At 39.4% G+C, this 25,338-nt stretch overlaps 1 protein-coding gene across 1 annotated transcript in view; it reads left to right on the top strand.

Annotated features, from left to right (window-relative positions):
- The window catches only part of LOC102807660 (caspase-3-like), a 30,272-nt gene extending 9,074 nt beyond the window's left edge, over positions 1–21,198 (top strand). Inside the window, exons 2-6 of the mRNA XM_085492469.1 lie at positions 3,030–3,143; positions 7,275–7,382; positions 7,495–7,694; positions 16,888–17,164; positions 17,951–21,198. Coding sequence (XP_085348595.1) covers positions 3,030–3,143; positions 7,275–7,382; positions 7,495–7,694; positions 16,888–17,164; positions 17,951–18,153 — 902 coding nt within the window. The 3' untranslated portion in view covers positions 18,154–21,198. The remainder of the gene's footprint in view (positions 1–3,029; positions 3,144–7,274; positions 7,383–7,494; positions 7,695–16,887; positions 17,165–17,950) is intronic.
- Positions 21,199–25,338: the final 4,140 nt, after the last annotated feature.

Genomic DNA, 25,338 nt, shown 5'->3' with positions numbered 1-25,338 from the left:
TTCTTGTTAAAAACCACAAGTCCGATTGCTTTGATATTACATATTTAGATACATGTACTACATGTAGACCTTTCTCAGATTTGTTCATTTCGTGATGATATCTTGGATTCTATAATTTTGGTGAATATTTTTGTCATATTTGGTAAAAAGTGATATTTTCGACTTCTTGTTAAAAACCAAAAGTTCAATTGTTTTGATATTACATATATAGATACTACATGTAGACCTTTCTCAGATTTGTTCATTTCGTGATGATATCTTCAATTCTCTAATTTTGGTGAATATTTTAGTCATTTTTGGTAGAAAGTGATATTTTCGACTTCTTGTTAAAAACTGTAAGTCCGATTGCTTTGATACTATACATATTGTTCATTTTCTGATGATGTCTTCAGTTCTTTAATTGAAATGTGCATTTCTAACAGTGGAGCTATCTCAGCCGATAGGCTGCTTGTTTTATTTTGATGGCACGCTTGTGTACCACGCCACGACGTTGGTCGTTAAGTGGTGTTCATTTTTCTAACTACTCCAGTGTTTCGATGAGTTGAACGGAAAAGCCAAAACGATTGCTGGGTTCTGATTGCTTCGGTTCTGGTGAGTGTGTATCTAGTGTGATTCGAACCCATGTCGTTTGTATTGGGTGTTTTTTTATTTCCCATGTTGGCTACGCCGTAATATGCAACCACTTCCCCGTTTTATTGTGATTTTGAGTGTTTAATGATGTCTTCCTCACCCGTCACGCCATGACCCTGTTTCAACCACACGGCCATTTTGCAACACAGTTCGTGACCCTCGGCGTGACCCGACTGACTATATGAGCGTTCTGTTCAACTGTTAAGCTAGGATTTATTACCGTTATTATCATTATATTGTCACGTGATTTGTTTTACCTTATGTGTAATGTCTTAAGTATCTTTATTGTAATTTGTATATACCAATTCGTATATACCGAGGAAACGACCCCGATTGAAGGTCATGTATTTTATGACGTCACCAATTCATGTGTAGGTACTGCTTCTAGATCTGTGCCAAAAATGAAAAATGGATTGTTTTCGTTTCTATGTAAAAAAAAAAACATAAACAAAATTTTCAGATTTTTGTAATGTCCAAGTATCTACCAATATTAAACTTGTATATCGATACTCCTATGTATTATTCACGATGTATTAATGAGGTAATGTCACATCCGGGTTACTGGAATAAAGGAGGAATCGAGGCTCCGGCACTTGAACGTTACACCAAGTCAGTGTACACACCAGGTGTACACATTAGTTGCGTTCACGCACAGCTCCTTAGTACGGGCTAAGAGGTCAAATTCCTTAGTCCGTGCTAAGCAAACGTGCGTGAAGCGCCCTCTACGGCGACCTTTGGGTGTGAATATTATGCACGTAATCAAATATATCCAACTTTTTCATTCCCAAAATGGCAACCGAGCTCAGTGTACACTCTTCCACACTGATCGGGTCGCTGTAGTAGAGCGTACAGCAGCACCAATCGTAGACAAAATAAATTTGTTTCGCTGTCTACGACATGCATTAATAAAACTCTGTATTCTGTTACTGTTTCTGTGCATCCAAATAAGTTGGGTCCGTCTTCTCTCGTGTTCCTGTGCACGTCGCTTCAAAATTAAAACGAAACAGCAGAAATAGAACCTCGCGCGTGTCATCCATTTTTTTGTTCATAGCGGCTTGCCCCTTAGCCTGTGCTAACGACTGGCCTTCTCTGTACGTGGACGCAATTGGGTTTAGCCGAAACACAAATATGCTAGATAAGCCTAAATCAGCTTAAATCTTAGTCTGTACTACGTGTAACGTGAACACAACTAATGTACGAAAGTTGTCTCCTTGTACTATATTATAATTTTAGGGGTTGGAGTCAGAAGAGGGGTGAGGGGGCCTAAAAAAACTCTTTCCCCGAAAATAATAGAAGTGCTAAAAACTATAGTTCAGTTTATTGAAACACATACAATTTCTTAGAATGAATTGAATTGAATCTCTTGTTTTAACACTTGCAGTGACATTTCAATAAATAAATAATTTGAAAGATTACCATGAAAGAAATATTTTCAGTTATATTTCAATATTTTCAATTTTTCATTTGGAACTATTGTAAAATACTTCATTTTAGCTGGAATTTTTTTTTATAAATTTTATGTTCACTGATTTTTGAAAAGATGGGCGTAAATTATAAGAAAAAAAAGTATTTTCACTGATTTATCTTTTCAGGGAGAATAGCTAAAATAAATTCCAAGTGAAAATAAAGTACTTTATAGCAAAGAAACTAGAAAATGTATTTTCTAGTGTCTTTGTTTACAGTAACCATGTTTATGTCTTAAAGGCCCAATTCACTTGCTCCGAGCAAGTGTCAATTGGAGGTGTGGCTATGCTAATGAGTGTTGTTAATCACTTGCATAGCCTATGACGCATCCTGTTTCAGCGGTCCAACATCACGAGACTTTGATTGACAGTAGTTAATTATTCAAGATTAGTAGCGTGTCCCTTTCCCGGTTCGTGTTTTTGACATTTATCCGCCAAAATTCCAGCTCGCACACTATTTATTGTCATAAATATTACACACAGTCACTGCTGGGATATTCATAGTCACATGCATCCACTTTGGCACGACATAATCGACCTGTAAGTTCTAGAAAACATGTTTTTACCAGAGCTTGGCTGGAGCTTGTTACTACAGCGTGACAAGCATGGAAATAATTGTTTAGAAGCCTTTAAGCATGTGTAATTGACATAAATTAAGAGTTAATCCTTTTTCACATGAACTTGTAGTCATGCAAATTGCAGATTTGCAAAGCTAGCGTAAATGTGACTTTCAAAGCTTTCAAAGTCAAAGCTGACTGCTTTCATGCCTTCAAGTATTAACTTCACAATTAGATGTAAAATATGAGGCCTTAATTCTCTTAAAAGATTATAGAATTGGGATTATTTTTTTTAAATGTCTTATAAATTTTGTTATCTGCTTCTATACTCTTTGAAAGTTTATGAATGGTAACAACATCGTATTTTTATTACATCCAGGTATACATGATAAAGATGACTGCGCAATGTCTGTTGATGATCCACCTATTACCCATGGTGCATCAGCCAAAGCCATACCTTTGCGAGCAACTAAAAAAAAATCAATGGATAAAGGTAATGAATGCATAATCATGTATGGCAAAATTTTGCATAATTTGGAAATGTATCTTGTCTAAATTATGTAATATAGTGATATCTATTTTTGGTCCAGGAAAATATTACTGATCACTAACTTTCATTAAGATTAGTCCGAGTGTGATGTGTTGAATCAGGAACACACAAAACATCAAAATAAACAGAGAGCCATATGATGCCATTTTCAGTTACACCAAAACCACTACCGTACTTTTTGACTCCCATGTGCGAAGCACAAAATGGGAGTCTTTGCAGTTAGTGTGTCTGTATGTGTGTATGTGTGTATGTGTGTATGTGTGTATGTGTGTGTGTATGTGTGTATGTGTGTCCGACTGTTCCACTGCTATCTCAAGAACCATACATCGGTTTTTGATGAAACTTGGTGCATAGATGCTCTGGGCCAATGCGCAGATTTGATTAGGTTTTGGTAAAAATCCATGCTCGTTAATTACCTAATTTGCATGATAATTAGCTATTTTTTAGCTGTTTTATGACTGTTCCACTGATATCTAAAGAACCACTCATTGGATTTTGATGAAACTTGGTACATAGATGCTCTGAACATATGCGCAGATTTGATTAATTTTTGGTAAAAATCCGTGCATATTAATTACCTAATTTGCATGATAATTAGCTATTTTTAGTGGTTCCATGACTGTACCACTGATATCTAAACAACCACTCATTGGATTTTGATGAAACTTGGTACATAGATGCTCTGAACTAATGCTAGGTTTTGATTAGTTTTTGGTAATAATCCGTGGATACTAATTACCTAATTTGCATAATGATTAGTCAATTTTCGGTTTTTCCACTGATATCTCAAGTACTAATCATCACATTTCAATGAAACTTGGTACATAGATGTCATACGACACTGCACAGACCTGATAGTTTTTATGGTAATATCAGTACATATTAATTACCTAATTTGCATAATTAATTAATTTTCAGCATTTGATATAAGTAGTTAGCATTACATTTCAATGAAACTTGGTACTTACATACTCAAGGACTATGCAGAGATTGATTGTTTTCGATAAATATTTGTGCATATTAATCACCTAATTTGCATAATTAGTTAATTTTCAGCTTTTCCACGGGTATCTCAAGTACTAATCATCGCATTTCAATGAAACTTGGTACATAGATCCTTTAGGACTATGCAGAGACCTGATTAGTTTTAGGGTAAATAATTGTGCATATTAATTACCTAATTTGCATAATTAATTTTCAGCTTTTCTACTGATATCTAAAGTACTAATCACATTTCAATGAATCTAGAATTATGCTGACCCAATTAGTTTCCGGTAAATATTTGTGCATATTAATCACCTAATTTGCATAATTAACCAACTTTCACACTGATATCTCAGGTACTATACATCACATATCAATGAATGTACATGGATGCTGTAGGACAATAGACAGACCTGAATAATTGTGGGTTAAAATCTGTACATATTAATTACCTAATTTGCATAATTAACCAATTTTAAGCTTTCACACTGATATCTAAAGCACCGTAAAAACTCCAAAATTTCGACCGGTTTTAAATAATTGGTGTTAGAAATGTGACGTGTTTTTAGAGTCAAAATTAAGGTGCATTTTCGGACGGTCGAATTTTTCAGAATAGAAATCAGCAAATGAAAAAATGGAGATGATAGACAGTGTGCTTCATTAGTTTTTAAAAAATGCAATGTCCGTCAATTGACGTAAACTTTCTCATGTTTCACGGTAAAAGCAAAGGTCGTGGCCGAGTTGTAACTCAAAATCTAAACAAAGTCATCAATCAGTGAGTATTATGACAAGCAAAACAAAACATCAAGACGCGGAGAAGAGGTCAGCACAAAACTAATAGGTCAAAAGACAAAGCTGTCTCGCACTACCTAGGAAAACTTGCGAATGTTCGAAGTACAGGTACCCATTGGACAAAAGATACATGGAAGTTTAGCAAACTATCTCCCCGACCCAGTGCAATGTATCCGGTTAGAATCAAAGCTCACGTGTCCCTTATTTGAGGGACCAAATTCTGCCGTAAATTCGCCCTTGGATTAAAAAATAAAATGGGATTTAAGAAAATAAAATGGGACTTTTAAGGTGTATTTTGGCGTCATTTTTTGGACATTTCAATCAATCCTGCCGGCTAAAATAGAGTCTAAGTTTTACCGTAGTCATTGACGTCTGTCTATTCAAGAGTACACGTGTATGATTTTTATCGTGACTAGCGTGAGCGGGTAAGCTTCCTTTCGAGAATGAGCTGTTATCACTGTGAACAATGTTAAATTATTCTTCAGATGACCAGTTTATTTTTTAAAAACAACTAATTTTTTTATTTAAAAAAAATCATGCCGTTTTCGCATCAAAATCCAAGCCAAAATATCGTACTACAACACCAATCTCTTCCGCATTGCGTTCAATAACATTAACATATTTAAATAAGCTATGGTAATTTGAACACGTTGGCATCATCCAGCTTTTTGATTGGTTAATTAGCGATTTGACCTATTTGACCTAAGAGAACATGGCGGATATCCTACAGCATCAAACGTTTATACGAGACCGGAATCATTCGCTTACGATGAAACTAAGTTGACTTTTATTTGTATTTCATAACCATTCAACAAATTTATTTTGTGTACATTATTATAATCACTACTGAGTACAGTAATAATCAACAATTCAGAAACACAGCATGCCGAGATTTTTGTGTTCGTTTTTATTTGAAACTTCGTTTATTTAGAATATATTTTCGTTACCAATAAAATAAAAATCTCTCAGTCAATCAGAAACCCGGATTCATGCCTTCGAGGAAGGTCCCGTTTGAACGCTCACATCGGTTTTTTTTTCGTTTGGGGGAAAACTAAAACTGGTCGCAATTTTCGAATAGGAATGAGTCGGCAATTCTTAGTGGAGTCGAAAATTTGGAGGTAAATAAAACACCGAACCCCGGCAAATAAATAGGCGGCCGAATTTTTAGAGGGGTCGAGATTTTGGAGTTTTCACGGTACTAATTATTCCATTTCAATGAAACTTAGTACAAAGATGCTCTAGGACAATGTACAAACCTAATTAGTTTGGGGTAAAAATCTGTTCATATTAATTCCCTAATAAGCATAATAATTCATAATTTTTTGGTTCTAATCACATTTCAATTAAACTTGGAGACATAGATTTTCTGTTACATTGCGCAGACCTCATTAGTTTTACACTCAAATCTGGTCATATTAATTTTCTGATTTGCATAATTAGTTTTCAGCTAAGTAATTTCGAATTATATTTAATGTGTCTCCAATACTCTCAGCACATGGGAGTTCTTTCTAAGCTTTCTTTGATTACATATTAATACACTTGGGTGATCAGGTGACATATAACATCATTTCAAAAGTATGTATTCTGATGCATACAATAAAGTAGTCCCAAAAGCATCACACTGAGATAAAAACCAAAATCATGAGTTGTTTCCTGTTATGGCTATGTCTCCCCCCTGATTTTATCGGATAACTATTTTATTCGTGTTACCACTGTGTATGAGGGAAGTTACAACATGAAGCATTGCATACTTCCTTGGGTAGTTTTGTTTAGAGTGCACTCGATTCAGTAATACATGATAGGAATTTTTGCAGTGAAGCCAATAAATAACTCAGTTTATAAACGACACAAATGTCACCTTTTAATCAGTATATACCGTAACTCTAAAATGTTAGAACTTTCAGATTTAAGTTTTGGCAGACAATACTTTCATTGTTTGGGTGGTGTTTTTGCATATTTTTGTGTGTGTATTTTTCTAGAAATTTTCCGTTAATTTTGAACTGAATGGACATAATGGCTTGATGAAAATTTCGGAAAAAATATGGGGTTTTGTTTTGTGAAAGCAAACTTTGCCATTCAAATACACCAAATACACTAAATTAGATCTGTAGGTACAAAAAATGTATTTTGAATCCCGGTATAGCATTTCTCACAAAGTGGATGATTATGCAAATTAATAAATATCTCTGTTTATTTCTTGGTACTAGGCATAAGTTTCAATTTTTCATCAGAACAATGTTAGCGACACCTTAAACAGCACCATGACACCATGTTGTATCATGTGTTTTATTTCAACAGATGATGCTGGACTTTCGGAAGGAATGCTTCAAGCAAGAACAAAAAATTGTTATACGCGTGGAAAAGGATTGGTTGTTATTTTGAATAATTATACTGACAGCCGAGAAGGTGTGTTTTGCACAAATTAAGTAACATAATTACACTCAAAGTTATAAATTTTATACAAATTGCAGCTCTTTAATAGTGCATTGCAGTAATCACAGCTCTTCTCTGTTTCCAGGTTCTCGTATTGATGAAGATAATATCAGGAGAACATTTGGTGATTTCCTTCATTACGTAGTACTGCCACCTCAGCACAACTTGAACAGAGATGGCATCTTAAATTATCTTAATGTTATCAAAAACAAGATCAAGAATGATGTTGCCATCAATGTTTCATACTCAAGTTTATTTGTGTTTTTTGGTAGTCATGGTCAAAAGGTATGTCCTCCAATCCAATCTACTGCATCCCACTCCACTGCATCCCACCCAACTGCACTAGACTGCACTGCACTGCACTGCACTGCACTGCACTGCACTGCACTGCACTGCACTGCACTGCACTGCACTGCACTATATTGTTTTGTTTAGTATTCTTGAAGGCTGACATTTATGACCCATGGGCTGGGTGGAGCTTAGTATTCTAATTCACTACGTTCAATTACCCACCATAGACTCCGGTCAGTCAAAATGACTATTTTGAACTGTAGGCATTAATCAGCGATTCTGCCGGTGACGGAGAGATAGAATCCAGGTCAGGGGAAGCCCCATGACCTCAAGATTCTTTTACCCCTTACGTCACAAACCCACGTGACCGAGGCCACCTGGCAGCGCCACAGGTAGCCGTCCTTCACTCTTAATTTCTCTCCGCCTCGAGTGGAGATGAAATCTAGAGAGCAAAGAAATCAAAATCCGGCGCCACTACGTAGTCACATGTTGATCTCATGGCGGCACCTTTTACAACTGTAATTCGTCTCTCTCATGCATGTCGTCTTTTATTTTTAATGTATTTAGCAATATATCGATGTAATGACAGCTCCAAGGCTCGCTGCCTTTTTCTTCCGGTCTCCTCGTCTTCCGAGCCGACCGTACAGTGGTTTATTCAGAATCTACCAGCATAGAACCCGCATCTGAGATGCTTTGCCGTGGCTACGTGTGGGTTTCGGGTTTTTTTGCGTGAAAGCGTGTTTTTTTCACTGGAGTTCTGAGGCCTGAGATTTTCTTTCAGAGCCATCAAAATCGCTGACACTGACCGCGTCACAGCAAGGTCGCGCGTCCAGTAAACAAATTGGTTAAAGTGAGTTGCGTGTTTTGCATGAGTGGAAAGTCCTCACGCTCGGCTACCGGTACTTCATGTACCGGGACGTCAAGTAAGAGGCCCGACTGCGGAGGTATCGATATTTTCTCGGTCTCCCCCGCTGATCGGAGGGCATCCTCACAGTCTTTTTTTTCAGGCGGTGTTTTTTACCCAATTTTACCGGCTGCAGCGAGGCTGTGCCCCTGGAGGCTTTCCTCCTATGGGGCCCGTTGCGGGTCTCTTCGTGGACCCTTCCTCACACGGCGCCGAGTTTGCCTCCGAGTTGAGGGCTTTGGTCGAAGGACTGTCGGGGCAATTGCGTCCCTGGCAGGCCGGGTAGATCAGACGCAGTCGGAGCGAGCTGTCTCCACTGTGTCCCCTCGGTGGACAAGCAGGAAGAGACACGAAAGCATGTTTGCATTCAAACACGTCTCTTCCGGGGAACCCCCGTTCCCAGTCACGGCTCTCCCACTATTTTGGGGGTTGGCCGAGGCTCAGGCTAATTGCACCGGCCCTTCTCTGGATCCGCGGGCACTGAATGCCAACGGGGTGCTGGCAGCCAAGTCTCCGATCTCGGGGCAGGACTTTCAGGGCAGGGCGCGCGTTGACCCCCCTCCCACTTTCAGCCAGCTAGGGTTCGTCACGTGGTAACGGTACAACGGTAACGAATTTATCCTTGTGTCCGGTCCCCGCTGTGGGTTTTGACTCCTTTCTTGCCGACCCACGGGCGTCCCCAGAGGGAACCGACCCTGTCATGAGACGCACAGTCGAACACGCTCCCTCTCACATATTTTAAGTTAAAGGAGACGCGTTCGCTCGCGTTGGATACAGCCGGTACTCCGGGCGGTCCCTCAGAGTCTTCCATCTGTATGACTCGGTGAGCCACGCTTTTGGGGTGAGGCGGAGTATCATCGATCCCAGTGATACGATGTATATACCCCCACCCTTGATCCTAAAGCGACCACCTAAGGTTGCTTCAACGCTTATGGGATCACGGGCGTCGGGATCCAAAGCAACCCCGTCGGCACATCTCTCCCCTGGCCGTCTGAGCGCGGAGTGGGGCGCAGAGCACGCAAACGGTGTTGATGGGCGGCGTTGGTCAGCCGCGGAGGATGTAATGCTTAAGGCCCCCGGGTGGGGATAACGTTAGGCAACACTTCCCACTGGACCAAACGCTACCCAGTCGGTGTGTTTCGGGATCAGCGTGGGATGAGACCAAAACGCCCCCAACCGGATTCCAAGGCTCCTTCCCCAGACCCCGGTACCACGAATTTGGCAAACCGGGCAAAGGGGGATAGCCGCGTTCCATGGGTGTCTTTGCCAATTGAGGACGACCCATCTAGCCCTGAGGGCAGAGTTGCTTGAGCGTATTATTATGCGTGCCCAGCACTCTGGTGACCTTGGAGGCAGAACGCACCAGCCTCCTAGACCAGGCGACATTTTTACTGGTGGGCCACCGCACATCTACGTGCGACACCCCCTAGTGTTGCCTGGCTCGCTTGGCCAGGGCCACTACTGTGCTACGAGACGCGGCCTTAGACGCACGTGTTTTCGCCGACAAGCTGAGCTGGGGTACGTCCCCCACCTCAGTGACACCCTCCACCCTCATTGTTCAGGGAATGGTGGGTACAGTCTCGGAGCTTCGGAGTGCAATGAATCAGAGGGTTCAGATTGAATCCGCTAGCCAGTTGGTCCTGCCATGGGCAAGCGGAGGGCACCCCAAGCACAGAAAACACAACGCCCTAGGGCGTTGCCCGCTAGCCAGAGTCAGCCAGGAGGCAAGCGCTTATACCCTTCCATGGGAGGGAAGGGTAGTGGCGTGCCCCCAGGGAGGTAAGAGCCAGGTGGTGGCTCCTCACCCTCTCTGGGCGGACGTCTACCCGGCAGCAGGGGAAGCATGTTTGACGCTCACCTCTGCAACCGGGGGAGACAGGCACGTGTTCGGTGAGTGGCCAGGTCACAACTTAGTGACTACTTCAGGCCTTGGGGAACTCGCCTCATGGGGGAAGGGAGCACCCTCCCCCCTTGCAACTGCCGAACACATGGCCACACATCCCTGTCGTACACAGATTGCGCCGGTGTAGTCCGGTTTGGAGACGGCGGGTGACCGATACCTGGACCTTTCCAGGTGGTGACATCCGTTTACGGCATACCGCTGAAATCTCCACTTCCCCCCGTCAGTGTCTCCCCTGTTGGGCACTGCCAGGGGACTCCCGCAAGGCGGAAGCAATCAGACAGGAAGTAGCAGTTTGCTGGGGAAAGACGCCATACACAGGGTACATCAGCCGGAACTAAGTCCAGGCTTCTACCCAAATGTGTTCGTAGTACCAAATCTACAAGTGGCAGGCGTCCAGTTTTGGACCTAGACAGACTGAATCAGTACGTGCCCCTCGATCGGTTCCATATGGAGACACCATTCAGGGTTCTTCTCTCCATCCACCGTTTTGACTGGCTAGCCCCGCTAGATTTAAGCGGGGCCTACCTGCACGTACCGATGCACCTAACGAGTTGCCATCTCCTTCGAATCGCCCAGCTGGGCCAAGTATTCAAACTTCGGTGCCCCCCCCCCCCCCGTTCGGGTTAGGCACAGCGCCCTACGTGTTCGCCAGAGGGATGAAACAGGTAGTGCTGCTGCTTCACCAGATGTCGGTACACCTTAATCCGTACCCAGACTACTGGTTACCAACAACCCGGGCAAGGGGTAATAGCCAAACGCATCAGGCTAACACAGGATTTACTTCACCAGTTGGGCTCGTTAGTAAATCGACAAGTCCCACCTCGAGCCAACGCGCAGTTGGTGTCCTGGGCATGGAGTTTTGACACAGAGGTAAGCTTGGCTTAGCTATTTCAAGCATATTGCTTAGCGCTAAGCAGCCTAGCCGAATGCCTAGTCAGCGTTCCCTCGGTGTCCCTCCGTGAACTAATGCGGATCATCGGAATGATGACCTCAGTTCGAAGGGTCGTTCCCCAGGCCGCACTACGCAGCCGCCCGGTATAACGCTTGTTATAACGCCAAGCTCTCCTATGGGAACTAGATAGGCAGGTTTCGATCTCGGACCAAGTGAAGGAAGCCCTGCCCTGGTGGTCGTCACTGACCAACCTTGGGCAGAGGGGCCCTCTTGGACCCGCTCGCCGCAGGTATGACTCTGGTAACAGATGCCTCCCCCCAGGGTTGGGGAGCGCATCTATTGGACGAACAAGCCCAAGGATATGGCTCCCGCATAGTTTTAGGACCACCATATCAACCGGCTCGAACTGTGAGCAGTGTACCTAGCACTACCACGCTTTCTACCCGTAGTTCGAGACCACAGAGTCCTGCTCCGCACAGACAACGCAGCGGTGGTCTCCTTCAAGAAGGAGGGGGGGAGACGCATTCCCCATCGTTGTCAGTCCTAGCAGAGCAAAATCCTCCTTTGGTGCCTGGAATACAATGTGGAGCTAACTGCACACCACCTTCCAGGGGTGAGGAACAGTCTGGCGACGCCCTTTCAGGGCGACTCCGTCTCCAGAACACGGAGTGGCTGATAGCCCAGTGGGTAGCCTCCAGGCTGTTTCGGCTGTGGACGGTCCAAGGTTAGACCGTTTGCCGCACCCCGGAACACCAAGCTCCCGACATACGTAACACTCCTGCTGACTCCAGGAGCCTGGGCCAGGGTCGCTTTGCTACCCCGCGGATCTACTTAGTTGTGTACGCTTTTCCTCCCTTCCCGCTAGTCCACCGGGCACCGGAGAAGACTTCGACAGGTGCACACCTGCATATTATCATTGGTCGCACCCAATTGGCCAAACAGGGCCTAGTTTCCACTTCTGTCGGAAACGATAGTCGAAACACCAGCAGTGCTTCTGGACTTACCGGACATGCCGTCCCAACCAGACGGCGCACTACCACGAGCCCAGCGGGTATCACTTACCCGCATAGAGGCTCTCATTAGACCTGCACATACGAAAGCTTTATCTGAGCGGGCTGCCAATGTCCTGGCCAGGGCGAACTGGGATTCCACCAATGCAGCCTACACTTCTAGGCTGCGAGCATACACTGGTTAGTGTAGCGGAAGGGAGATTGATCGATACCATCCCTCTATTGGCCAGGTAGCAGGCTCCTTCGTCCACCTGTTTGACGAAGTGGGTTTGTCCTACGCAGCTATCGTTGGCTACAGGTCGGCCTTGTGCCCTACCATTCAAACGTACGGGAACAAGACTAACTGATTGTCCTACTATTAGGAGACTATTTACTGCTTTCCAGACGCTGAGACCCCATGCAAGGGAACTGCCCAACTGGGACTTGTCGGCTGTGTTGTCCGCTCTAAGCAGACCGCCTTTTGAGCCTCTTCAATCAGCACCACTCAATTTTTTTTTTTTGATGTGGAAAATAGTCTTCCTACTGGCCCTCACCTCAGGTAGGCGCCGGTCAAAGCTAGGCGCGCACTATCCTTTGCGGACGGTTGTGCCGCTTTTATGGGCGATCAAGTTGTACTAAGACACGAATCGGGTTCTCGCCAAGAACCAAATCCCAGGACACGATCCTCAACCGATCGTCATCCCCCGGCTGGCAAATATTGTCAGTCCGGAAGATCAGGAGGAATTGCTTCTCTGCCCGGTCCGAGCGCTGAGTTGCTACGAGAACCGTACCAGGTTTTCTAGACGGGGAACCAAACACATGTTTTTGTGTTACGGCCCTGACAAGCGGGATAAGCCGGTTTCCCTGACTTCCATCCCCAGGTGGATTACTGCGACTGTACTGGAGGTCTATAATACACTATCCTCCTCAACACAGACCTTGCAGAGACACCAAGTACAAGAACATGAGGTCCGTGCGATTGCTAACTCACTAGCGCTAGCGTCAGGTGCCCCCCTCAAACACATTCTGAGGGCAGGCTTCTGGAGAACGCAGAACGTCTTCATCAACTACTACCTAGGAGACACCCAATCTATTGAGCAGGGTCTCTTCAGGTTAGGCCCCGTCGTAGCGGGTCAGGCCTTGTTTGCTGACCCAGCCCGAACGACTGCAGGGGCGATAAGTCAGTCTCTGCATTTTTGCGGGCAGATTGTCTGTTCCACTAGCACTTCCTGGAAGCTCCCAGGTTTCGCTTCTGTCGACCTACGCCCTCATGCGAACTGTTTCGGTCCTACTTCAAGCTTATCACCCCTGAGTTCGGCTTGGGTCTAGCTTTCTCGGGCACACCAAACCCTGTCACCACAGCAGTATTGGCTTCTTGCTTCTGGGACAGCACAGGCAAGGTAAGACACCACCCTTCTTGGGTCTTAACTTAGGTTTTTGGGTTTGTTTTTCATCCCGGACTGGGGGAAAGTCTTTCATCATTCTCCTTTTTTTTCTGTTTGCTCGGAAAAACCCGCCACCTATCGGTGTCTGACTCTGCCTACAGTTCAAAATAGTCATTTTGACTGACCGGAGTCTATGGTGGGTAATTGAACGTAGTGAATTTAGGCGAGGGTTCTTCGAACCCGCCTATTCACATAGTTCATACCCACCATAGACTCCGGGTCCCCCCCAACCTCCCCACTCTTTCCGTCGCGTTGGTCTAAGTCCTCGAGGCAGAGAGAAAGGAACCAGAGTGATGGACGGCTACCTGTGGCGTTGCCAGGTGGCCTCGGTCACGTGGGTTCGTGACGTAAGGGGTAAAAGAATCTTGAGGTCATGGGGCTTCCCCTGACCTGGATTCTATCTCTCCGTCACCGGCAGAATCGCTGATTAATGCCTACAGTTCAAAATAATCATTTTGACTGACCGGAGTCTATGGTGGGTATGAACTATGTGAATAGGCGGGTTCGGAGAACCCTCGCCTAAATTTGACTGATTATTCAACGACAGCAACTGTCAATCGTTCATTAAAATGTAGATAATCTTATGTTTATGTGTATAGTTACTGATCTGAGCTGTGTAAAGTGAAATAAACAATTCATTTCTGGTGACGAGGCAGCTTGTTGGAATCCAAATTCAAATCGGGTATACGAGTATGCACAGTTCATACTAAAGTGACACGATCTATGCTGCAATGTTCAATAAATATATTCAGACATAAATTATGTTGCGTAGAATAAATCTCTGGTCTCTGGGCAATCACTTTCTACTTCAGACAACTAAGAGAACTGTAATAATTGTCTGAGATTACATGTATATTCAAATAATATTTATGTTGATTGTCCTTGCATCATCTCAGACCCAGGTGAAACGAAACACATTCGTTCACGAATTTGACCTACATGTATTATCTTCCATAAATAAATTCCTATTCGTATTATTTTCACCTCTGCTGTCAACTTGAGTGATTGTTCGTCGTCTGTCGACCGTCGACCGTGTGACGGTGTCAATGTTTTACTTTTTCAACTTCTTCTTGAAAACTACAAGCCTGAATGCTTCGATACTTGGTGTATATGTACCTTGGGTAAACCTCTCTTAGGTTTGTTCATTTCATGATGATATCGTCAATTCTCTAATTTTGGTGAATATTTTTGTAATTTTTGGTAAAAAGTGATATTTTCAACTTCTTGTTGAAAACCGCAAGTCCAATTGCTTTGATATTACATATATAGGTACTACATGTGGACCTCTCCCAGATTTGTTCATTTTTTAATGATATCTTTAATTCTCTAATTTTGGTGAATATTTTTGTAATTTTTGATAAAAAGTGATATTTTCGACTTCTTGTTAAAAACCGCAAGTCCAATTACTTTGATATTACATATATAGGTACTACATGTGGACCTCTCTCAGATTTGTTCATTTTGTAATGATATCTTTAGTTTTCTAATTTTGGTAAATATTTTTGTCATTTTTGGTAAAAAATTTGTTCATTTCATGATGATATCTTCAATTATCTAATTTTGATGATTATTTATGGTGAAAAATGATATTTTTGAATTCTTGTTGAAAACAACAAGTCCCATTGCATTATTGCTACAAAGCATCAACTAGTTTCTCACGCAATTTTGAATTTGCATTGATAGGTCGTTCACAGACATAGGGCAGAGAAAATAAGAATTGTGAAACTGCTCAAGATTTCTTTCGCAACCACAGGTTATTGTTTGTTGTTGTTGACATACTAAAAAGAATTGCAAACTATGCCGGTCTAGTCAAACACAAGAATGGAAAGAAATTTGGCCCAAAGCGCAGTCACGGCAAAACTTGGCCAAGCAAGTTCACGACAAAATGTACTCTGTACGTACTCATTTCGCATACAAAATTGTATGTAAACATCATATTATGGTGCTTCTTGCCAAATTAGATAAAAATAATCATCGTCGCTACAAGCTGGAAATAAAACATACTGTAGAATACTTTTCGCTTGGAATTTATTTTCTCTATTTTCGCTGAAGGCATGATTCCTTGAAAATAAAATCCAGCGAATATACTTTTTTTCCTATATTTCACATTAAACTCATGAAAAATCAGTGAAAATAAATTCCAAGCAAAACGCCCAAAAAGCCTTTTCAGCGAAAATTAATTCCAGCAAAAATAAAGTATTCCACAGTATTACCAACCAGCACAGCGGCAGTAAATCCAATTCACTCATTTATTCAGAATTATGTTATTTAAAAAAATGAATACTACGTCCATGCCCTCGATACCAGTCATGTGGAAAGCGCAACAATTCGTTGAATGTTTTTCATGACATGTGCATTCCAAGCGATTCTACATTGGTTACTGGTAACCGTGATTGGAATGAGATTGCTGATCGGCCACACACCAGCGTGTGGACTTTTATCGATGAGCGCAGTGGGCGAAGGTTGTTGATTAAAAGGTACATCGAGTGCATATATATCATAACTACAGGCAAAATTGTTAGGAGCGGCTTATGAATGCCGTTTATCTTTGACAAGTTGATTTCAACCACCGTCTGTGTTTTCAGACAGACGCTTTATATTTTGTTTGGTTTTGACAACCTCATGCCCCACGTTGCAAAAAAGCTCGTTTGCATTTTCTTTCCTGTAATTCATTCCATTGTATTTTCTAACAACGCACTAGTGGCGTTTATTTCACCTCGTATGCAAAGTAGGCATTTTGAAAATGATGTGAGTAGAGCTTATAATGCCGGCAAATTTGAAACGGTTTAGAAACCCATTTTCCGGAAAAAGTAAATGGTCTAGCTGTCAAATTCACTACTATTTTTATTTATGGCTTCCCTGAACATTCATGGCGCCACTCACGTTTGAAAAATAGAAAATATAATGCAATGAAATCACTGTTTATTGTGTTTATGTGGAGCTTTTAGTCATCATTGTTGATGTGGGTGAAGGCGACTTCATTTGAATAATAGACTCCACCCACGCCTATTTATATACCATGTCAGTCTTAAGTACAATTTATTTCATTGACAGGACGGAATTAAAACAGGACATAACAATGAAATTATAACATCTGAGGAAATCATGACATTATTCAATGGTGAGAATCTAACGGAATTCATTGGAAAACCAAAAATCTTCATAATTCAGGCATGCCGTGGTAAACAGTATGGTGGCGGAGTACGTGATCAAAGTGATGATGGTCCATCCTCTACAAGCGATGTCCAAATGGATGAAGGATATTCATCATTACCGTTCAAAACACGTCCGGTCAATGCTGATATGTTATTGGCTCATGCAACCAGTGAAGGTGAGGATGAACGCAAAGCTGAATTGATTCAAGCATACATGTATGATTGTCTGTTATAATATCCTTGCAATGACCCTATTATTCGGCATCTTTCTCATCCCGAAATCTGTGCAACATGGTGGAAATTAGTGGACGCTTCTTGCTATTTATTTTTTTTAAATATGCCTGCCATCCTGGAAAAACCTTTTAATTGTTCCTTATTTATCATTCCCATTTACTGATAATGTAGGATACAGATACTGCAAAATTACGGCATATTATAATCTATTCAACAAGAAATGTGTATATTCTTCAAAATTTCTGGAAATGAACCCAATTTTTGGAGCCAACAGACAAAATTTGAGTCAATTTTCAGTTTTTGCTCAAAAATGTTGTCTATTTTTTGTCGTAATCCTAAGGACAGTGCAGACTATAAACAGAACTATTTTGTGAATTTGTGATGAAAAGAGGGAAGTGGTGGTGAAAAGATTAAGGCCAAAAAAAAAAAAAAAATACTGTATCTGATCTGGGAATGTATCAGTTAAAAATGTGCATATCGCAGATTTTTAAAAGTTTGTTTTTTGCAGAATTTCAGGAAAAAATCGAAATTTAATAACAAATTCAGAATAAAAATTTAAAGCTTTCGAAACCCTTTGTATGCCAAAGTCATCTTTCACAAATATAATTTTTGACCAAAATTAACAAAAAAGAAAGATGTACCGTACCGTATATCAAAATGTGGCTTCAAAATTTTGGCGAGACGATTTATCATGTGAAGTTATAAACGTAAATTTTTTCTAATCACAGGAACCAAAGCGTGGCGTAATGAAGACGAAGGATCTTGGTTTATTCATCATTTTTGTCATGTGATCAGAGAGGATCGTGAGGATCACCTGGTGGAGATATTGACAACTGTTAACCTTCTAGTTGCGCAAAGAGTTAGTTCAGAGAAGGGGGCAAAACAGATGCCTCAACAAATTACAAGTCTTACGAAAAAATTGTTTCTGTGAAGTGGATCTTTAGGTTGAGAAATATGTTTTTTTTAAAAAAAAAAAACTTTTAATTTCCATTTTAGAAAATGTTATTTTTTATGCATAGTGTGTACATGTATGAAAAGCTTCAGTTTCCACATTTTGTGAAAATGTTGAATTTTATCCAGGAAAAGCAATAATGAATATTAGTTTTCATAAGAATGAGGACATGGACGTTTGGCGGCCATATAAAAGAGAACCCTAAGCAGCTGATTTTTTAGTACAAAATTATATAAATCATATTACGTAGGTTTTTCGCTAGAATAATGATGTGTACAAAATGATGTTGTCATAATTCTTCAAAAATGGTCAATTAGTAGCTAATATCTATTTTTATAGAGCTATATTTATGATTAATTAAATTAAATTATAGTATCACTAATCCTATATGCACTAATGCCATTGTGTAAACTCCAAGGCAAAGAAAAACAATATCAGAGAATCCTATGTCCAAAACGTCTTGAACAAAAAGTGAACAAAATTGTTGAAGTATGAATTAAGTAGAGTTTTAGGATGCTAATTTTAATGGATTTTATGGTTCTTCTAACTTTTTAGCTGATATATTGATATGTTTGCTTCTCACTCAGTTATTAACATAGCAGGTTTGATCTATGTAAAATACACTGCAAATGATGCTAATTTTTATCCTCTTTAATCAGAATGATATGAAGTAGTGAAATTAATAAGTACCGTAAAATCTGTATTAGAAGCCGCATCCCTAATAGAAGTCACACCCATTCTTTTAGAACAATTGAGAACCACAAATTCCTTATTTCTCATATGTATAGATGCTCTAATAGAAGCCGCATCCCCTCTGTTGCATTGTACCATTTTAATAGAAGCCGCAGTTTCTAATACAGATTTTACAGCAATTGTCTAGTTACATGTGCAAATGAAAAATTCAGAATTCAATAGACTATTTCCTGTTTACTGTGAGATTTGACGTATTGATTACGTGAAAGATGTCGATTGAACATGTGTCTCGAAAAAATCAATTGTTTTTATTTTGAACTTGAATTTGATTTTTAATAGTTTAATGCTTATCTTTCAGAGAAAATTATGGCATTGAGATATATCAGCAGAAAACTTTTGAATTGGTTGAATTACACATGATATTTTGATGCCACCTTTGTTTATACTGTTTATATTTAAAAATTAGTGAAATAAATAAATTTAAAGATTTTGTCATAAAATTGAAACAAGAATCAGCCTATTTACCGAAAAAACTTACTTATTGTCTAATAAGATATTCAAGTGAAAAATTCTGAATTTATCTTCAGTCGCCTGTAATTACAACATAATTTGTCAACATGTTTTTATTGTCCTTTTTTGTAAAAAATATTGAGATCTATGAATCCACCCTTAAATTCAAGTTTTATTAGTTTATTCACAGAAAAGATCAACAAAAACTTTGGTTAAAAAAATATATTGTGTTATTAGCAACAGTATGCCCTGGTGCTGGTGTGCGTCATGGGTAATATTTTGAAGCTATTGATTGCAATTTTTACTAATCAATAAATAGTGATTACTTAAATGAAAACAATTAAAAACAGACAGACAAAACTGAAAATTTAAATCACAGGATTATGAATTTCAACGGGGACTAAAGAACATCTGATTTATTTGAGGTATGATTTGCAATTTTTAATTTCTACAAAAAAAACAAATAAAAACAAACAAACAGGAACATAAGGGGGGAGGGGGTGATTATAGGCTTATAGGCACAATATGTGAGAAAAGGTTTCGAATTGGCCCACATGGAGGGTAAGATTTCTTGTCCTATAAACTTATTAAGTGTGTAGTTATTAAATATTTTTTTTAAATTGGTAGTGAAAAAAATTACATATCAAATGAACTAGGAAAAGATTACAAATCTAAATTATTAAAATGTTCTTCACTTTACTCTGATACTTTGTTGTATTTGTGATTGTGTTGTACTTTTAGTTCTGTTTCCTTTTCATGTATTGTTAATTGTATAATAATAATAAAAAAAAAATTATTAAAATGTTCTTTACCTTACTCTGATACTTTGTTGTATTTGTAATTGTGTTGTACTTTTAGTTCTGTTTCCTTTTCATGTATTGTTAATTGTATAATAATAAAAAAAAAAAAAAAAAAAAAAAATTATTAAAATGTTTGGATTATGATGCGCGTATGATAAACGCATCTCTTACGTTCTTAAATGTATACTTTTAAATCTTGGCGGCAACATGAGACTGTAAATCTAGTATTTACTGCTTTTTAATAGTCTGTAAATAAATTACTGTGGAATACTATATTTTCGCTGGAATTAATTTTCGCTAAAACGGCTTTTTGGGCGTTTTGTATGGAATTTATTTTTACTGATTTTTGATGAGTTGAATGTGAAATATAGGGGAAAAGTATATTCGCTGGATTTTATTTTCACGGAATCATCCTTTCAGTGAAAATAGTGAAAATAAATTCCAAGCGAAAATAAAGTATTCTACAGTATATATTTCTGTTCATGTGTTGGTGAAAACAGGACAAAGGTGATTGACAGGTCATACTTGTTTTCAACTCTGGAAGGACAATTGGAATCTACCAGGTGTACTAGTGTGGTTAACATAACAAAGAATGTTTACAATCTACTGACTTGCCTACGTGAGACAGCTGCTAGCAAGATCACATTCTGATTGGCTCATGTGGAAACCCAGGTGGTGTCCCTGAATCTGGGCCAGTTTTGCCTATCAATTGGTGAGATTGAGGACAGTTGTGGTGAGTACTCTGTGTGTTGCTGATGAGATATTGTGAGACAAGTGATACAGGCTTCAGTCATCATTCTATGAGACTTGTATGAACTGCTCTGCGATCTCCTGCTATCAACAATGCTCTCCAGAATAACAACATTTCTCTGTAAGCAAGACTCCTGTATCTCTTCGTTGTTGTGTTGCAGAAGCCATTGACTGTCATCCATTTCCACATCCTGGCACTGAGTGAATTTTAGTGAATTTATGTATTGTATTATTCTGTGCTTTGTATTAAAGCTTTGAGCTTTAACTTTTATATGTTGGTGTATGTGTATTTCATTTCTAGTACTATTGTCTTGTCTACCCCATTCTAGCAGTGAAAGAACCCCCTGTCTAGTGCAAGTTTTGTCCTTCTCGATAGCATTACAGCAGGCTTTACACTGTGACAATAATCATTTTTCGATGCATTGTATCTCAATTATAGTGAACCTTTCTTGACTGTGTTAATGTTGTCACCAATTACTTTTCGAGTTGATTACAACACATTAGGTCACTTTCCTCACTAATGACTAAGAGGAATTAAAATCAAAGAAAACTTAGAAAAAACTCCTGTGTGCTGAAAGTATTGGAGACACATTAAAATTAATTCTAAATTTAAGATTTGCTTTTTAAATGAGAAGCTTGGCAACTAATATTTGTCTGCTATTTGAGATGCACAACATGAAAACAATGTGATTCACATTATCAAAATTTATAATACATACAGAAAATACATTTGAATTTTCATCCATGTTTTTTTAGATAGCAGAAATGGGCTAATATAAGATAATCAATATGCATGTTTATCATCATTAAACTAATCCTGTCTGTGGGTTATCGCAATGAACCAGATGAATTATTATACAAATTAAGCAATTATTATGCATACTTATGTCTGCATATTGTTTCAGGGCACCAACAAATTATGAATTATTATGCAAATTAGATATTAATTAATATGATTTGACTTTAACCCAAAATTGAGCAGGGATGTGCACTGTTCTAGAGCATCAATGTACCAAGTTTCATTGAAATGGAATAATAAGTATATGTGATATCACTGTGAAAGCTGAAAATTGGCTAACTATGCAAATTAGGTAATTAATATGCATTGATTTTAACCCAAAACTAAAGTCTGTGCATTCATAGACCTTTTCTAAGGTCTATGGTGCATTGTACTAGAACATCTATGTACCAAGATTCATTGAAATTGGATAATTAGTACTTACGATATCAGTGTAAAAGCCAAAAATTTAACTAATATTATATTATTATAGAGTTATAGGGTATATCAGTTAAGACAGAAAAGTGGAACACCACTATTACTGAAAAATTCTACAGTCAATGGAGTCAAACAAGGATGCCCTCTTAGTCATACTTTATTTGAAACCGGGAGGGTCGTCACCTGTGCACGTGCAGGAATTGAGTTCCAAGCACGATAAAAACTCAAAGTCTCATGGGTAGACACTTGTTCGTAAACAATGACACGCTATGGCCATCTGATGCATGCACAGGTAACTACTCCCCTGCTTTAATTAATGACTTGAAATATTAAACAAGACTACTAATGACCTAGATGAAAATATCTAGTTTATTATTTGCAGATGTAGTTCTTGAATACTAAGAGTGGATTACGGTCATTACTTAACACACTTCAAAATTATACTACTAATTGGGACTTGAAAGTCAACACCACTAAGACCCAGACTATGATGTTTCGTAAAATCAGATGATCCATTTTTAACTTATGGTGACATGACACTAAACCATACCAAGACATTAAGCAGAAATGGATCCCTAAAAAAAACTATGGAGAGACTCTTGAATAAGGCTAGAAAAGCAGAACGATTGATAGCTAATATTTATGGTAATTCTAAAGCCAAACTTTTTGAAATGTTACTGTTGCCTATTCTACTAAACACATTTGAGTTATAGGGTATATCAGTTAAAACAGAAAAGTGGAACACCACTGTTACTGAAAAATTCTACCTACAATATTGCAGGCACATTTTGAACAATAATAAAAGTAGAATAGGTTGTAGGCTTGAAACTGGCAGGCTACGTTTAATTTCAAAGATTCAAGCTGCCAAGTACTACCAAAACATTAAAAACAATGGTCCTATTAATTTTAATTTCCATGCTGTTAGAGAATTTGAAAACCACTGCTATGGTTAGAAGAATTAACAAAATTAAAGACCTGTACAATATTGATCTTTTGACTGTTTCTACTAATGTACTCTATCAGAAAACTATTATACTGATGTGTTGATTAATATCAAGAGACCAAAACTCAGATCTACTTAAAGGTGATATTAGTCCAGCTAAATACCTACAACTGTTAAATAATAGACAAGATATTAGATTACTGTCTCAATTGAGACTACTCACTTAGTTGTCACAAACTCAAAATAGAAGTAGGCAGACCTAAAATCCCACTAGAGAACAAGATTTGTGATAAGTGTAGGAGTGACAGTATTGAAGACAAAGTTCAATTTATTACAGACTGTAGCTACTATACTGATGAAAGGGATATTATGTACGCTGAATTTACTAGGGAAATCCCCACTTTGCAGTCTGAAAACAATATCAATAAGTTTGCATACAAATTTTGAAGATTTTGTCAACAGAGGGTGCTGTGCAGTGGTGAAATAAGTAATTCGCCCAAACTAAATAGAAAATATTTTTTAGGTCTTGACAATTTGAATAAAAGCGAGGATCTTATTTACAATTGTTTACATTAATAAACTAAGATACATCTTTCTGCCATTCACTGTATATTTAAGAAATAGACACATAGTATTTATGTTAAAATACAACAATTGACATGGTGTATTCAATGTCCGTATTTTCTCAAGGGAAGTTTGAATTAAGTGAATCCAACTATGAGGACGCAATAACTATTACCTCCCACTGACCGACTGATGGCTTCACATTTTGCTAATATTTCATACAAACTTCAAAAAGACCATCAAGTGGAATCCCGGCCTACAAAGTCTTAATATCAAAAATATTAATGTGTTTAATTTTTAGAACAGTTTTGCGCAATGCATCATAGGGAAAAAGTGGATATAGGACATTTGCATTAAGGGTATAGAATATACCGGTAGTGGATATAGGACATTGCACTCCTATAAAGTTATAAAACAAAAAACCTGCAAATAAATAAATTTCACATTTTATCAGGTTAAATAAGTTACACAACATGTCAGATATAACTTGTGTCATTCTCTGCACACCCAGGTTTATTTTGTACTGCATTTCATTCAGACTTGTTGAATTCAAGATGTGGTATCTTTGAAGAAACTGATATAACATGAATGTACAAATACTAAACCCATATTTCATGGAATATTTATTAGTCCCCGTTCGAACGGAGTCCGAAAACGGGGACTTATGTTTTGCCATGTGTGCGTCCGTCCGTTCGTGCGTCCGTGATCACCTGTATCTCGAACATGCATGGACCGATTATGTTCAAACTTCACTCATACATCACACATTATATGGGACATATGCACATGCATTTTTTTCATGATCCGATTAACGATAGCCGAATAGCGGCCATTTTAAGGCCGAAAATGCATCAAAATCGCACATTTTCACCATTCCGGACCCGGATCTCAGTTATGCATGGACGGATTTCATTCAAATTTGGTACATACATTAAACATAATAGGACCTTGATGCACGTCATTTTTTTTTCAGATCAAGTTCGAAATGGCCGACTGGCGGCCATTTTGTTTTAAAGAATTCAGTTCTGGATCTGTATCCGAGACATGTCTGGATTGATCAAGTTCAAACTTCACACACACAAGGTACATCATGTCACAAATATGTATGTGCATTTGTTTCATGATCCCATTAACGATAGCCAAATGGCGGCCGCTTTAAGGCCGAAAATGCATTGAAATCGCACATTTTCACCATTCCGGACCCAGATCTCAGTTATGCATGGACGGATTTCATTCAAATTTGGTACATACATTAAACATAATAGGACCTTGATGCACGTCATTTTTTTTTTCAGATCAAGTTCGAAATGGCCGACTGGCGGCCATTTTGTTTTAAAGAATTCAGTTCTGGATCCGTATCCGAGACATGTCTGGATTGATCAAGTTCAAACTTCACACACACATGGTACATCATGTCACAAATATGTATGTGCATTTGTTTCATGATCCCATTAACGATAGCCAAATGGCGGCCGCTTTAAGGCCGAAAATGCATTGAAATCGCACATTTTCACCATTCCGAACCCGGATCTCAGTTATGCATGGACGGATTTCGTTCAAATTTGGTACTTACATTAAACATAATAGGACCTTGATGCACGTCATTTTTTTTTTCCCGGATCAAGTTCAAAATGGCCGACTGGCGGCCATTTTCTTAAAGAATTCAGTTCTGGATCCGTATCCAAGAC

Source organism: Saccoglossus kowalevskii, chromosome 17 (assembly GCF_978046115.1).
Source record: "Saccoglossus kowalevskii chromosome 17, keSacKowa6.1, whole genome shotgun sequence".
NCBI lineage: Eukaryota > Metazoa > Hemichordata > Enteropneusta > Harrimaniidae > Saccoglossus > Saccoglossus kowalevskii.
Note: the sequence above shows the minus strand (reverse complement) of the source record. Positions and strands in the feature narration are given on the sequence as shown.